At 42.4% G+C, this 15946-nt stretch overlaps 1 protein-coding gene across 1 annotated transcript in view; it reads right to left on the bottom strand.

Annotated features, from left to right (window-relative positions):
- DRG1 (developmentally regulated GTP binding protein 1) overlaps positions 1 to 10408 on the bottom strand; it is a 31781-nt gene extending 21373 nt beyond the window's left edge. The window contains exons 1-5 of the mRNA XM_077461501.1: positions 10224 to 10408; positions 4876 to 4999; positions 3515 to 3690; positions 3361 to 3430; positions 3112 to 3281 (exon numbers count right to left, since the gene is read on the bottom strand). Of these exons, the coding sequence (XP_077317627.1) occupies positions 3112 to 3281; positions 3361 to 3430; positions 3515 to 3690; positions 4876 to 4999; positions 10224 to 10265 (582 nt within the window). The 5' untranslated portion in view covers positions 10266 to 10408. The remainder of the gene's footprint in view (positions 1 to 3111; positions 3282 to 3360; positions 3431 to 3514; positions 3691 to 4875; positions 5000 to 10223) is intronic.
- Between the last annotated feature and the right edge of the window lie 5538 nt (positions 10409 to 15946).

Below are 15946 nucleotides of genomic sequence, written 5' to 3'. Positions count from 1 at the left end.
CTATAGAAATAAAAATTCATGTTAATAAAAATTGTACATACAGTGCATCTGGAAAGTATTCACGGCGCTTTAGTTTTTCCACGTTGTGTTATGCTACAGCCTTATTTCAAAAAGGTTTAAATTCATTATTTTCCTTAACATTCCACAAACATTACACAACCTGAAAGTAGTTTATTTTAAATCTTTGCAAATTCATAAAAAATAAAAATATTCACATGTACATGCATTTACAGCCCTTGCCATGACACTCAAAATTGACCCTATGGTCACTCGGAGAGCTCCAGAGTTTCTCTGTGGAGAGAGGAGAACCACCATCTCTGCAGCACTCCACCAATCAGGGCTGTATGGTAGAGTGGCCAGACGGAAGCCACTCCTCAGTAAAAGGCACGACAGCTTTGGAGTTTGCCAAAAGGCACCTGAAGGACTCAGACCATGAGAAACAAAATTCTCTGGTCTGATGAAACAAAGATTAAACTCTTTGGCCTGAATGGCAAGCGTGGTATCTGGAGGAAACCAGGCACCGCTCATCACTTGGCCAATACCATCCCTATAGTGAAGCATGGTGGTGGCAGCATCATGCTGTGGGGATTTTTTTTTAGTGGAAGGAACCGGGAGACTAGTCAGGATCAAGGGAAAGATGAATGCAGTAATGTACAGAGATATACTCAATGAAAACCTGCTCCAGAGTGCTCTGGACCTCAGACGGGGGCGAACGTCCATCTTCCAACAGGACAATGACCCTAAGCACACAGACAAGATAACAAAGGAGTGGCTACAGGACAACTCTAAACGTCCTTGAGTGGCCCAGCCAGAGCTCAGTCTTATCACGATTGAACATCTCTGGAAAGATCTGAAAATGGCTGTGCACCAACACTCCCCATCCAACCTGATGGAGCTTTAGAGGTCCTGCAAAGAAGAATGGGAGAAGCTGCCCAAAAATAGGTGTGCCAAGCTTGTAGCATCATACTCAAAAAGAATTGAGGCTGTAATTGGTGCCAAAGGTGCTTCAACAAAGTATTGCGCAAAGGCTGTGAATACTTATGTACATGTGATTGTAATCTTTGAAATTAAAATAAAAAAAAATTAAAACAAACTTCGACGTTGTCATTATGGGGTATTGTTTGTGTATTTTGAGGAAAATAATGAATTTTTTTAAATCAACCAGGTTTATTGCGATTTACAGTGCATACATGTTACAGATTACAGTTACAAAAATGCTACAGATCGTACAGCTCCTCAAATAACAATTGTATAACCATCTCAAATCTTCAATGTCCCATCACGTTTTATGCATGAAATAAATAAAGCAAAAGGGTACCTAGTGTCAGTGTTTAAGGGAAAATAATGAATTTAATCAATTTTGGAATAGGCAGTAACATAACAAAAATATGGAAAATGAAGCGCTGTGAATACTTTCCGGATGCACTGTATATGGAATGAAAAGTGAAGCTATTCAGGATGACACGATGGCAAGGTGATCGATGATGTGTATGCTTTGTTTCTTTTAAGCTGGGTGTTTTAAAGCAAACCTATCCTATCAAGATGTACGAATAAACTACAAAAGTTTTACAAAATAAAGCAACAATGCTATTGGCCATTCAAAATTGGTCATTGAACTGCAGGTAGAAGGAATCATTTCCTCAATATCCCCTTCTCCAGGGATCATTAGCTGCAGCTCTTGTAAGACTAACTTTTTAGTAGCTCAGACGCGAGATAAGAGTAGAAATAGCGAAGAACATGAAAGCTACTGAGCAGGTACCAGAATCTACCTGAGAGTGTCTAAAGTAGATGACGACCCTAAAAGATGCCAAAGAAAAAATAAAAAAAATAAAGAAAAACTGGGACTAAAAGGACGATAAAAGTAGTGTTGGGGGGGGGGGGGGTTGTGTGTCTCAAGCTGATGGCCCTCTGACTGTTGCAGAACTACAAGTTCCAGGAGGCATTGCATGGCTGACAGTTACAAGCATGACCCACAGAGGCATGATGGGAATTGTTTTGCAACAGCTGGAGGGCCACCAGTTTGATACCCCTGGATTAAGCCGTTAGTATTGACTTAAGAGGCAGGGACATAAGGGATGTACAACCATAAGCCCTTGGGCCAACAAAATAACATTTCAGAGTATAATGCTATTCTTCCAACAAAAGAGTTTACCGATAGGTGTGCCATAACTACACACAAATCCTTCACTTTTTGAACCTCAGCCATAGTGGACAGATGAACCCCACTTAAAATTACTTCATGCTCCACTGCTGGTTCCCCTTACCCAACATGCCTGGCTCCTGCATCCAAAGCCAATTGAAGAATCAGATTGAGCAAGGACAGCTCTGGATCCCTGGACAGGCAAGAGTCCTAATATTAAAAGGCAGCAGCCACAGTATTTGTAGCTGCTGACTTAACTTTTTTTTTGGGGGGGGGGGTTCTTCTGTAATTCTGCTTTAATGTGCATACAGTACATCTCATTCAAATTGAGTGGGCAGCTGAAAGTTTATAAAACTAAAACCCTTATGTATTCTCCCCCTCCATATGTGTCTGATTTCCCTTCATTTACTTTCCTGTACACTCAACACGAATTTAAAGAAGATCTTTCAGATCTAAGGAAAATCCCCTCCCATTATAGTTGTCAGAAGATTTCTCCTCTAGTTTATGGATGCAACTTCACTCAGAGATCACAGCATTTTGTGTGCAGGCGCCAGGCATGTTAGGTAATGGAAACCGGCAGTGGAGCTTTAAGTCGTTCTGCAAAAGCTGGAGGGCCACCAGTTTGAGACCTCTGGCTTAATTAGCAGGCAGATATCCACGCTGTCTACAGATCTATCAGATGCATATTTTGTACTTGGCATATGCAGAACTTTGCTCTCATTTTCTAACATGTAGACAACAGGTAGAGAAATGACAGCAGAAATAGAATCTGGTTATTATGGACAGCACCATTCCATGAATGGAAAAGTTTGGTTTAATTACGTCCTGAATACTAAGCAGTTAAAAATTCAGTGTGTAAAAAAATAAAATGGAAATTTTTATTTTATGTCCATAACTGGCATCAAGATTATAAAAACCAAGTATTACGCCATTACACAAGATTTATATGTGCGTACACAACTACAACTTACCGTCGCTGTAAGATTTATGCCACCTTTGTCCTTCTTCTTGAACCCAATGTTTGGCGGCTGCTTGTTTAGTCTGATACCAAAACCCTCCAGTTCATTTTCAATGATCTTTTTATGCCCTAGTGGCTTCAACACATCCAAGACAATGAGGATTAAATTGCAAGTGCGTGCAACTGTTCAAAAAAAAAAAAAATTATTATAAACTGGTCACCATAAAAGCAATACATGAATGGGTAATAATAACTCGCGCACCTGCAATGACCTGTCTTCCTCTGCCTTTACCATCCTTAGCGCCTTCAATAATTCCAGGGAGATCAAGTAGCTGTCAAAACAAATAACACTCCACAATAGAGCAATGCCATATGGGTGACATTCAGCAATGCCTCTTTTCTTTAATTATCTGTACCTGAATCTTGGCTCCCTTGTATCTCACAACTCCAGGAACTGTGGTCAGCGTAGTGAACTCGTAGGCTGCCACTTCAGAATAAACACCAGCCAAGTTACTGAGAAGTGTTGATTTGCCTACAGAAGGGAATCCTACAAACCCTATTCGAGCATCGCCAGTCTTTGCAACATCGAAACCTACCAAAAAGGAGTCATTGTTTTAAACATACAATTTACATAAAGATCATGTATCAATACATTCGCACATCAGGTCAATGATCAACTTATTAAAACTCATCTAAAATTAAAAAAACTTGTTTAAAAAGCAGGAGTTCCTGATTAGAGTATTGACTGCCAATATGGAATGAGATGAACCCAATAACCCATGACACAGTTTGTTCCCAGAAGGGGTGATGGGGCAGATGGATCATCTCAGTTTCACAACTACAAACATAACACCCATTGTATATATGATAGAGAAAAAAAAAAAAAAAAAAAAAATATTATATATATATATATATATATATATAGCTTATTCTATGTCTACTGTACAACAGAAGGCATCAATGCTTTTGTATTCTTTGTCATCTTGGAAAATGTAATAAACTAAATGTTTTTTTTTTTTTTTAACCAACGGAGTTCCAGGCAAAAATTTAACTCCTTTAAAAACATTAGCACTCCCAACCCCCCTGCGTTTTTGGATATCCGACATCCTGGGACATGAACAGTCCCAGCGATGATAGCGGCGCTAAGGGGGAGAAGGGGAGTAGTAGCAGGCACACACATTGTACACTGATGTTCTTGTTCTCCCCCCTGACTTATAGATGAGGCTTTGTAGATAACCATGATTGGTGCTTGGTTCAGGGGCAGGAGGCATCCATATAAAAAAGGACAATGTTTAGCTTCGGAAGAAGATAATAAGGACAGGGTGGTAGGTCGTGGGGGCGACAGCATGGTCATCCTAGCTGTGGGACGGCAGTGCTGTGTTTCTTTATCACTTGGTCTCAGCCAGATGGTAATATTACACAGCACAACAATATCTATCAGTGATGATGGAGGACCCCCCTGCTCCTCTTCATCTCCTGAAGAGCCCTTTCACATTGGGGCAGGTGTCAGTGGTAAAGCGGCTCTATTTTTACACCCACTTTACTGGCACTGCCCTCACTGTTTTCAATAGGCAGGGGCTTAGAAGTGGTGTACACACCGCTGCAAAGATGCGGCTTTCAGGACTTTTTTTTTATTTTTTTTATTTATTTTTTTTTAACATCCTGCAAGCGCACTGCTCCACTGTGAGCAGTGCAGGCGCATGTGAAAGGGGTCTAATTGCAGTCAAATTGCAAACAAGAAAGGTGAAACCATGGTCAGACTAAGCCATTCATTTACCTTCGCCAGGACCACCTCCTCCACCTCCTTTGGGGGTGATCAGATCTCGTCGGAGTTTAGCTAGACGAGCTTTCAGCAACCCAAGGTGGTGTGCCGTAGCTTTATTCTTTTGAGTCCGGGCCATCTGGAAAGTAGATAGCAGAATGGTCACCTTGTATTATTCTGATCCAGCAGCCAAATTGGGAAAACACCTGATTTATGATTGTTAGACATCACATTAATAGTACATCACATAAAAAAAAAAAAAAAAAAAAAAAAAAAAGGATGCTGGTTGCCCTTTCAAGTGCTTTGTACTTAATTAGAATTCCAGGAAATATCCATCTTAAAACTGTTCCCTCCCCTTCTTAACATCCATACTATCTAACCTGTGGAAGATCAATCTGCATACTTACCTATTTTCAGGCTGCTCTGATCACGTGGTCTCTCCTATGTCAGCCAGTTCCGGCTGCAGGGGAGAGAGCACTCGACAGCAGCTGGTAATGTCTATGAAGTGACATTACTGCATAGACGGCCCATCCGTTCACGGCACTCTCCTGCTTGCTGACACAGGGGAGCCAATCACGTGACCGGACCAGAGCAGCCTGAAAATAGGTACAATAAGTATAGACATCTTTCTGCCACAGGATAGTTAGTATACATGTTAGAAAGAGGGAAGGAGCAGTTTTAAGATTAGTTAAGTATGTCCTGGAACATTTTAAAGGATGTGGTGCAGCCAAAATCACAAACAGAAAAGTCAGCATAATGGACACGACCTACAGTCAGTAGGATGTGTACCCTGTGCCGATTCCTCTTCTTTCAGTGAAAATCTTCCTGTCTGCGTCCCCCACCCTCTTGCCACCATAATCTTCCAGAGTGGTGAGGGGTTCGTTTAAACAGACTATGCCTGCTGTTTCCACCCAGCTCCATCATTAATAGATTCTATACTATAGCTTCTATGAATGGAAAGTGATCCAAGAATGGAGGATGGGCAGATAATTAATAGCTCCAACCCTCTGTTTATAGAAGCTACTACAGTATGAATGGTGGTCAACATAGTCTGTCTCTCTCCATGGGAGCCTGTGACAGCTCTTTAGTTGCATAAACCTTGGATGCATCTAAAAATTATAGGGGGGGGGGGGGGATGGGCTTACATGACCAAGGAAAATTTTCACTAACCGAAAAAGAATCAGCACAAGGGAGACATCCTACTGACTTGTAGCTTATGCCCATTGTGCAGATTTTTCTGTTTGTAATTTTGCTTGAACATAGGCTTTAAAATCCTACCAAGCTCTCCCCTGCTATGTAATGTTTAGAAGGTGGCTGTGGACTAATGTTTACCATAATTAACTCCGACTTTACTGGCAGATCTCAATATTAGCTGTACACTAGATCTGAACACCGTCCCAACAAAGGGTTAAAAAGCTCAATGCAATTCAGCTATCAGAGGCTCTCAAAAATGAAATGCAGTATTACACCCAACACCAAAAATGTATTATATTGCAGCTTACAAATCAATAAAGCAGAACTATATTCACCTCAGCTCCAGCAATGTGGCATCCCATAGTTCCCCGCCTGGCCCGACATCTTTGACAGCCTGCTTCTGGGTCTGGATTGCCAGCTGCTTTCATTGGCTGGACAGGGATGACCTCATTCCCATGCATGCACAGGAGTTCAGTCAGATTCAGCATTACAGGGTCGGCAATGCATTTGGCATTACAGGGTCGGCAATGCATTTGGCATTACAGGGTCGGCAAAATACTTTGACATTACAGGGTCGGCAAAATACTTTGACATTACAGGGTCGGCAAAATACTTTGACATTACAGGGGCACAGAGACAAAGCATGTCTTTTCTGCATTAAAATTCCTGCCTGTTCACCTGTTTTTATTTTTGGCCTAAAGTTCCACTTTAACTACTTCAGCCCCAGAAGGTTTTACCCCCTTCCTGACCAGAGCACTTTTTACAATTTGGCATCACTGACAATCGCGTGATCATGCAATCCTGTAACCAAACAAAATTTGTATCCTTTATTTACCACAAATAGAGCTTTCTTTTGGTGCTATTTTATCACCTCGGTGGTTTTTATTTTTGGCGCTATACACACACAAAACTTTTGCTATAATAAAATATCCCCAAAAATGTTTTAAAAAACAAAACAAATTTCTTCATCAGTATAGGCAAATAAATATTCTTCCACATTTTTTTTTTTTTACAAAAAATATCACAATCAGCGAATACTGATTGGTTTGCGCAAAAGTTATAGCGTCTACAAACTATGGGAAAGATTTATGGCATTTTTAGTATTTAATAGTAATGGCGGTGATCTGCGATTTTTTTAGCGGTATTGCGACAGACAGATAGGATACTTTACAAATTTTTTGGACCATTGACATTTATACAGTGATCAGTGCTATAAAATTGCACCAATTACTGTTTAAATGACACTGGTACGGAAGGAGTTAACACTATGGGGCGATCAAGGGGTTAAATGTGTGTTCCCTCAGTGTGTTCTAACTGTATGGGGATTGGACTGAGTAGGTGAGGAGACATATCGCTGTTCCTACTTACTAGGAACAACCAACATGTCTCCTCTCCTCTGACAGCACAGGGATTTGTGTTTACACACACAAATCCCCGTGCTGACGTTCATGCACTTGATCGCAAACACAGGCCACTCACATCTGGTCTGTCGTGCAGCGGTTGCGCACCCCTCCGGCAGCTCTTAAAAGGAGCCCTGTGCCCATAAGGGGTTTCACGCAGGGGAGCCATTCTGCCCCTGTAAATACACGAGCTGGTTGGGAACCAGTTAAAGGGATAGTTCACCTTTTTGACAAAACTGCAGATAAGGGGCATCTGTAGATAAAAAACAAACTGTGCAGCTTTGACTAAAGTTAAAAAAAAGCCCTTGCTATAGGTGTAGGCCATTTACATACCTTATGAAGCCTGACTGGAATACTCCCAGGACGTTGCCAAGTGAAGCCCTGTCATCACTGCTCACCTCCACCATTACAGGAGTTAGTTCTCAAATGCTGAGCTCAGAGCTACAGCATCAGGGAAGAGAATCAGAGAGAGCGCTCACATCCGCGATGGAGGAGGTGAGCAGTGATGACTAAATCTCACTTAGCATCGTCCTGGGAGAACTTCGCAATGTCATGGGAGTATTCCAGTCTGGCTTCATAAGTTATGTACATGACCTACACCTATAGCAAGGGTATTATTTATCTTTGGTCAGAGCTGCACACTTTGTTTTAATCTACAAACATCCCTTACCTGCATAGGCAGGTTTTTTTTTGTAAAGGTGAACTATCCTTTTAAAGTGATAGGTACAAATATCAGAAAAGTGTTTTCTATCAGTAAGCTTATATTAAAGCTTACCTGTAGGTAAAATGAATATCTCCTAAACGTGCACTGTTTAGGAGATATTCCACTGAGCAGCAGCCGCTGCTGTCACCGGCATGTGCACTGTGAAGGCATGGCATATTCATGCCGCCCCCCCCCTTCAGAACTCTGTGCTGCGACTGTGACTCCCTCGCTTCGCGGCTCGGCTATTCAATCGGCCGGAACCCACGAACCCGGTAGGAAGACCAGGTGAAGACGGAAGCCCTGTCAGCGGTGACAGTGCACCACCAGATGGCTTTGTTTCATGGTAAGTCTGCCATAATGTGCTAGTATGCCATGTATACTAGCACTTTATATTATCTTGCAAGGAATTTATTTTATTTGGGGAAGTTTACTACCACTTATATGTGGTGCCTGCATCTTTTATTTATTTTTTTTAAAGCCCCCCCCGCCCCCTTTGTTTTCATCTGGTGATCCGGCCACTAACAAACCTCCTATATTTAAATGCCCCCACTCTGAATGAATGAGCACAGGGGGCACTTTTACTTTTGGACACCAGAATTAACGGTCGGGGGGGGGGGGGGTGTTAGTACTAGCAGATTTAATTACACTAAAATTGAAGCCAAACTTTAGCTCACACTTTGTAAGGAGTTAAAGTTTTTTCCTTTTTAGATAAAGGTTTTACAAAAACGCTGATCGCTATAAGCACCCCTGTCAGCACTAAACAGTTTGTCTCATCTAACTACTACATCTGCAGGACAGCTTATTCTGTTGAAAACAAACCTACTGGCTGGATCACCAGATGAAATGAAAGCTAAAGCGGTCATCACATCTAAGATTTGGTAACCTGCAATATAATAAAATGTTTGCTTTTGGGTTTAATACTGCTTTAATTAAAGATCTAACTGACCTTTCTGAAAAGATCTGTGGGCAATTTGATTGTTCTGAACACTAACACCTTTCCGCCCAGCCTATAGCGGATTGATGGCCAGGCAGTGGCTTCATAGGACGTCCTTCAAAACCAGGCGCTCATGCGCACCCCTAGGGGCACACAGCGCTACAATCAGTGGTGAGCTGTGTACCTCAGACACAGTACTTCATTGATCATAGTAAAAGGCCTATGACGTAGGCTCTTTACCATGTGATCGGCTGTGTTCAATCACAGTTGATCATTTCCGATAAAAAAAAAAAAAACACACGAGAAAAAAAAGTCGCAGCTGATCAATAGGAAATACTGTTTTTTGCCATTTCTCTTTTCACGCCGGCAGCGCGTGACGAGAGGAGAGCCAATAAACAACATTCTGGCACATTTTATAACAGACTCTTTTTTGTTAAAAATTTACGGTCTTTTTTAGTTTTTTTAGAATGAAAAAAAAAAAAGCGGCAATTAAATCTCAAAAAAAAAAAACATGAGTGCCTAATAGTCAAAGTGCGACAGTGCTAGAAGGTGAAAAATTTCCTGGGGGTGAAAGTGCCCAGTATTGGCGTGGTTAAAGTATAACTGAAGGCAAGGTTTTTCTTTTTAAGTTTTGTACAGAATGGAGAGGGATTAGAACACCTGTCGAGTTTCTATTGCCGACTATGTCCCCATTAGGGAGATTCCTTCTATTTGTCCTGTTTGCCGGTCATCACTGAAAGTTTTCACATTTTGGATTGTCACCAGAACAAGCCTAGAAGGGAAAACTTCCACTACACACACTAGTTTTGGTGACAGCCTGGGATTTCCTGTTTTGGCTGTGAGACAGGAAGTGAAGGGAAAGATGCCCAATGGGACACATGGCACAAAAAAAAAAAAGACATGACAGGGGGTTATAACCTCCCACTACTCCGTTCAAATGGAAAAAAAAAGTTTGCGCGTTAGTTCTACTTCAATAAAATGAGCCCTTGGTCATTCAGCGTCAGATCTTCCCTCTTGGCCTGCCGGAGCCGGCGTCTGTCCCTTACACACAAGCACATGCTGGGCCTACGTTCTCCTGCCAACAGCTGGAAGAGTCCCCGGCCTCCCCCCTCCATACACCCTTACTAATCACCTCGGCCTCTATTTCGGCGATCTTGGCTAGTGTGCCGCTCATGGTGGCTCACGGTTCCCTCAACGGACAGCGACCAACCGGTAGAAAACGGTGCAGCAATACTGCACAGGCGCAGTAGCAAAAGACGATGGGCCGTGATGCCACCAGGCTTTTTTTTTTTCTTTTTTTTGCCTAGCAAGCCTTCCCGCTCGTCAGAATGTGTGACGGAAGTGACGTTCCGTCGACGCCATCTTGCTACACCCCACACTCTATAGTAATGATACGCTGAGAAGGGGGAAGCGGACATCTTGTTACACCCACCGGAGTTTTGCATTTTACACTTATTTTTAACAGAAAAGTGAGTTTATATAGTAAAATACAGTACTTAGAATTCCGTGTAACAGACTATTTTAAAAGCAGCGACAAGCTTGCTCATCACATAGGTTTTCTAATCTGACAGAAGTCCGCTGCCTTTAAAATTCAACATCTAACTAGTCAGGCTGAGTTCTAAGTACAGTATTTCACAATTTAAACTCACATTATTGTTAAATATAAGTGAAAAATGCAAAACTCCGGCGGGTGTAGCATGATGTCCGCTTTCCCCCTTCCCAGTGTATCCTTACTATGGAGGAGTGCGAGGTGTAGCAAGATGGCGACGACGGAACGTCACTTCCGTTACACATTCGGACGGGTTGCCTAATCTGGCGAAACACCGGAACAGTCTTGAGTCCATTGATAGAAAGTTACCGAAATGTATCATATCTGTGTGACTGGGACAGTGGAAGCGTAGTAATGCATCCCCCTCTTCGGAATTTGAGAAGAATGTGTAAAATAATATGTGTGGCGAAGAGGAGCGCCATGTGACCATTGGCAAGCTTGGAAATCGGGCGGAGCCTGGTAGTAGAGCCCGCCCTTTCTAATGCAGGTGGTATCAAGGATGTCTCTCTATACTATCTATGAATGAAGCCAAAGTATGGAAACGCTGCGGAAGTGCAAATGTACTGGGACTGTAAAAAAATTAAATTTACATCGTTTTTTCATGTTCTCTGTTTACACCACAGTGGTGGGTTGTGCTCCACTGCATAAAAATGCATGCAGCTGAATTCATCACACCACAGCGTGCTGCAATGCATAGACTTGAAGTATCATTTTGTGACACTTCAATAAAGTTTAAAAAAAAATGCAAAACATCAGCAGCTCATCCACATTTTAGAATATGGGCAGTTGTAAACAAGCGCTTAACACCTAATGCAAAACACCCACAAACCTGCTTAAAGCGGAGCTCCACTCAAAGGGGGTCAGGGGTCCTGCGACTCCTGTCTCCTGGAAGACCAGCCAGTGCAGTATGAAAACTCCTTCTACAAGCTTTAACCAGACACTGATAGAAGTCACAAGACTGCTACAGTATCTCACAAAAGTGAGTACACCCCTCACATTTTTGTAAATATTTTATTCTATCTTTTTATGTGACAACACTGAAGACTGGCAGGCTGACCCTCCACCCCTTAGACCTCTGCAGCAATGCTGGCAGCACTCATAAGTCAATTTCCCAGAGACAACCTTTGGATATGATGCTGAGCACGTGCACTCAACTTCTTTGGTTGGCCATGGCGAGGTCTGTTCTGAGTGGAACCTGTCCTGTTAAACCGCTGTATGGTCTTGGCCACCATGCTCCAGTTCAACTTTAGGGTCCTGGCAAACTTCTTATAGTCTAGGCCATCTTAATGTAGAGCAACAATTCCCTTTTTCAGATCCTCAGAGAGTTCTTTGCCATGAGGTGCCATGTTTGGCCCAATTTGGGCATTTTCGCTTAGGGGTGTACTCACTTTTGTTGCCAGCAGTTTAGACATTAATGGCTGTGTGTTGAGTTACTTTGAGGGGACAGCAAATTTACACTGATATACAAGCTGTACACTCACTACTTTACATTGTAGTAAAGTGTCATTTCTTCAGTGTTGTCACATGATTTTTTTCTTAGAATGAAGATCACGATTCTCGTCGTAACATCGTCTTTCACATTACACAAAAAATAGGGCTAACTTTACTGTCTAGTTTTTCTTTTAATTCAATGTGACATAAAATATTGCAACGGTTGCCATTTTATTCTCTAGGGTCTCTGCTAAAAAATATATATATATATATATAATATATATATTATATATATATATATAATGTTTGAGGGTTTTTTTTATATCAGATTTTTTTTACTTAAATGTTTTCCTGTCAAAAGATACAGATTTTAACTTGTAAACAACAAGTGTCAGAAAAAGGCTAATGCTGCGTACACACGACCGGACTTTCCGGCAACCTAGGTCTGACGGGATTAGTCAGTCGGACAATCCGATCATGTGTGGGCTAATCCGTTCGTTTTTCAGGGGAAAAATCCAGCGTACCTAGAAATAGAACATGTTTCAAATCTATCCAAGGGACTAAATTCCGACTGACTAAAATCGGGAAAACCGTTCGTCTGTGTGCCAGTCCAATGTACCAAATACGACACAAGGGCAGCTACTGGCTACTGGCTATTTTTTTGTCCCGTTTACATCACCACGTTCGAACGGACTTTCGAACAGCCTTAGTCCGTCTGTGTGTGGCCAAGTCCGTTCGTTCGGAAAGTCCGTCTGAACTCTGCCGAAAGAGTCAGTCGGGAAGACCGTCAGACCTAGTCTGCCGGAAAGTCCTGTCGTGTATGCGGCATTAGTCTTTAAGTGGTTAAACTACCCTAATTTACGAAGTTCATCCCTTTGATCTAAAAGAAACAAATTATATAATGTTTCTTTTTATCTCAGCAATGTTGTGATAAACTTTGACAGCTCTGGACAGAGAACTGCTCTGTATTTGTTACATGAATCGTGGGAAAGGCTGGATTAAGATCGTGAGGGTGGTTGAATCGAGATCACGTTTTTTTAACAATTAATCATGCATCTCTAATTTTCATGTACTGTGTACTGTGGGAGACCGTATATAGTGAATGCAGGGTCTTGGGTTTAGTAACACTTTAACTAATATTTTTTTAGATATATTTCTCCTTTAAGGGGGCGTGACAGGGGGCGTGTCCTATGATTACATACTTTTGCTAATAGGTGTCCCTCGTTCCCATCTCAAAAAGTTGGGAGGTATGAATAATACATTGACTGTTAGACTGTAAAATCTTGTCATCTGGAAATATATATATAGTTGAAATAGCTGGCAATAAGGCCCCTTTCACACTTGTGCGACCTGAAAGTTGCATGACTTTGACGCCACTTGAAGCAAAGCCTGTGTAATCTTGAGTTCTATGGACCTCAAGTCGCATCAAAGTCAGACTAAAGCAGTGCAATTTTAATAATTTATTTTAGAATTTCATTCACTATGATGTAGGTAATAGTTTGTTCCATGGTGTCCCCTTCCTAATTTCTAGGTAGGGCCACCAGGAAATATAGGGTGTACCGCCATTGTTTTGACCAGTCTCGTCTTGGAGCCTTTATGTGTGCAGGGCGCCGGACACACAGCTGCTATGGGAAGCATGACGTGCTTGCAATCACGTGATTGCAAATAAAAAGCTCTATTGGCTCCCTTTGGAAAGTACTCGGTGAGCTGAGCTCTATGCCCAAAACACTCCCTCTATCATTGTTCCCTGCTGTAGTGTGTGATTGGCGGGTCTCTCTGACTCATCCCTGCAGGTCCGAAGGTGGATGACAGAGGCAACTTGTGTGAGAGCTGTGCGTACAAGGGGATGGAGAGATGGGAAACATCTGATGTAAAGGGGGGCTCTGATCTGATGGTGACATGTAATGTAAAGGGGGGCTCTGATCTGATGTGACATCTAATGTAAAGGGGGACTCTGATCTGATGTGACATCTAATGTAAAAGGGGGCTCTGATCTGATGGTGATATCTAATGTAAAGGGAGGCTCTGATCTGATGGTTACATCTAATGTAAAGGAGGGCTCTGATGGTGACATCTATTGTAATGTGGTGCTCTGATGTGATGGTGACATCTATTGTAAAGGGGTCTCTCATGGTGACATCTAATGTAAGAGTAGGCTCTGATCTGATGGTGACATCTAATGTAAAGGGGGGCCCTGATTTGATGTGACATCTAATGTAAAGGGGGGCTCTGATCTGATGGTGAAATCTAATGTAAAGGGAGGCTCTGATCTGATGGTTACATCTAATGTAAAGGAGGGCTCTGATGGTGACATCTATTGTAATGTGGTGCTCTGATGTGATGGTGACATCTATTGTAAAGGGGTCTCTCATGGTGACATCTAATGTAAGAGTAGGCTCTGATCTGATGGTGACATCTAATGTAAAGGGGGGCCCTGATTTGATGTGACATCTAATGTAAAGGGGGGCTCTGATCTGATGGTGACATCTAATGTAAAGGGAGGCTCTGATCTGATGGTGACATCTAATATAAAGGGGGCTCTGATCTGATAGTGACATCTAATGTAAAGGGGGGCTCTGATGGTGACATCTAATGTAAAGGGGGACACTAATAGGATCATCTAATGTAACGGGGCACTCTGATGGGGACATCTAATGTAAAGGGGGGCTCTAGTGGTGACATCTAATGTAAGGGGGCCTCTGATCTGATGGTGACATCTAATGTAAAGGGGGGGGGGGCTCTGATCTGATGGTGACATCCAATGTAAAGGAGGACTCTGATCTGATGGGGGCATCTAATGTAAAGGGGGGCTCTGATCTGATGGTGACATCTAATGTAAAGGGGGGCTCCAATCGGATGGTGATATCTAATGTAAATGGAGGCCTGATCTGACGGTTACATCTAATGTAAAGGAGGGCTCTGATATTATGGTGACATCTATTGTAAAGGGGGGCTCTGATCTGATGGTGACATCTAATGTAAAGGGGGGCTCTGATGGTGACATCTAATGTAAAGGGGGGCTCTGATGGTGACATCTAATGTAAAGGAGGACTCTGATAGGGACATCTAATGTAAAGGGGGCTCTGATGGTGACATCTAATGTAAAGGGGGACTCTAATGAGCTCATCTAATGTAACGGGGGACTCTGATGGGGACATCTAATATAAAGGGGGGCTCTGGTGGTGACATCTAATATAAGGGGGGCTCTGATCTGATGGTGACATCTAATGTAAAGGGGGGGGGGGGGTCTGATCTGATGGTGACATCTAATGTAAAGGAGGACTCTGATGGTGACATTTAATGTAAAGGAAGACTCTGATGGGGACACCTAATGTAAAGGGGGGCTCTGATGGTGACATCTAATGTAAAGGGGGATTCTGATGGTGATTCTGATGTTGACATCTAATGTAAAGGGTACTCTGATGGTGACATCTAATGTAAAGGAGGACTCTGATCTGATGGGGACATCTAATGTAAAGGGGGGCTCTGATGGTGACATCTAATGTAAAGTGGGACTCTGATCTGATGGGGACATCTAATGCTGATGGGGACACTAAATGCAAAGGGGGGTTCTGATGGTGACATCTAATGTATATGAGGACTCTGATCTGATGGGGACATCTAATGTAAAGGAGGGCTCTGATGGTGACATCTGATGGTGACATCTAATGTAAAGGGGGGCTCTGATGGTGACATCTAATGTAAAGGGGGGCTCTGATGGTGACATCTAATGTAAAGGGGGATTCTGATGGTGATTCTGATGGTGACATCTAATGTAAAGGGGACTCTGATGGGGACATCTAATGTAAAGGGGACTCTGATGGTGACATCTAATGTAAATGAGGACTCCGATTTGATGGGGACATCTAAAGTAA

Source organism: Lithobates pipiens, unplaced genomic scaffold, assembly GCF_037356315.1.
Source record: "Lithobates pipiens isolate NorthernLeopardFrog02 unplaced genomic scaffold, aLitPip1_a1.2 Scaffold_3, whole genome shotgun sequence".
NCBI lineage: Eukaryota > Metazoa > Chordata > Amphibia > Anura > Ranidae > Lithobates > Lithobates pipiens.
Note: the sequence above shows the minus strand (reverse complement) of the source record. Positions and strands in the feature narration are given on the sequence as shown.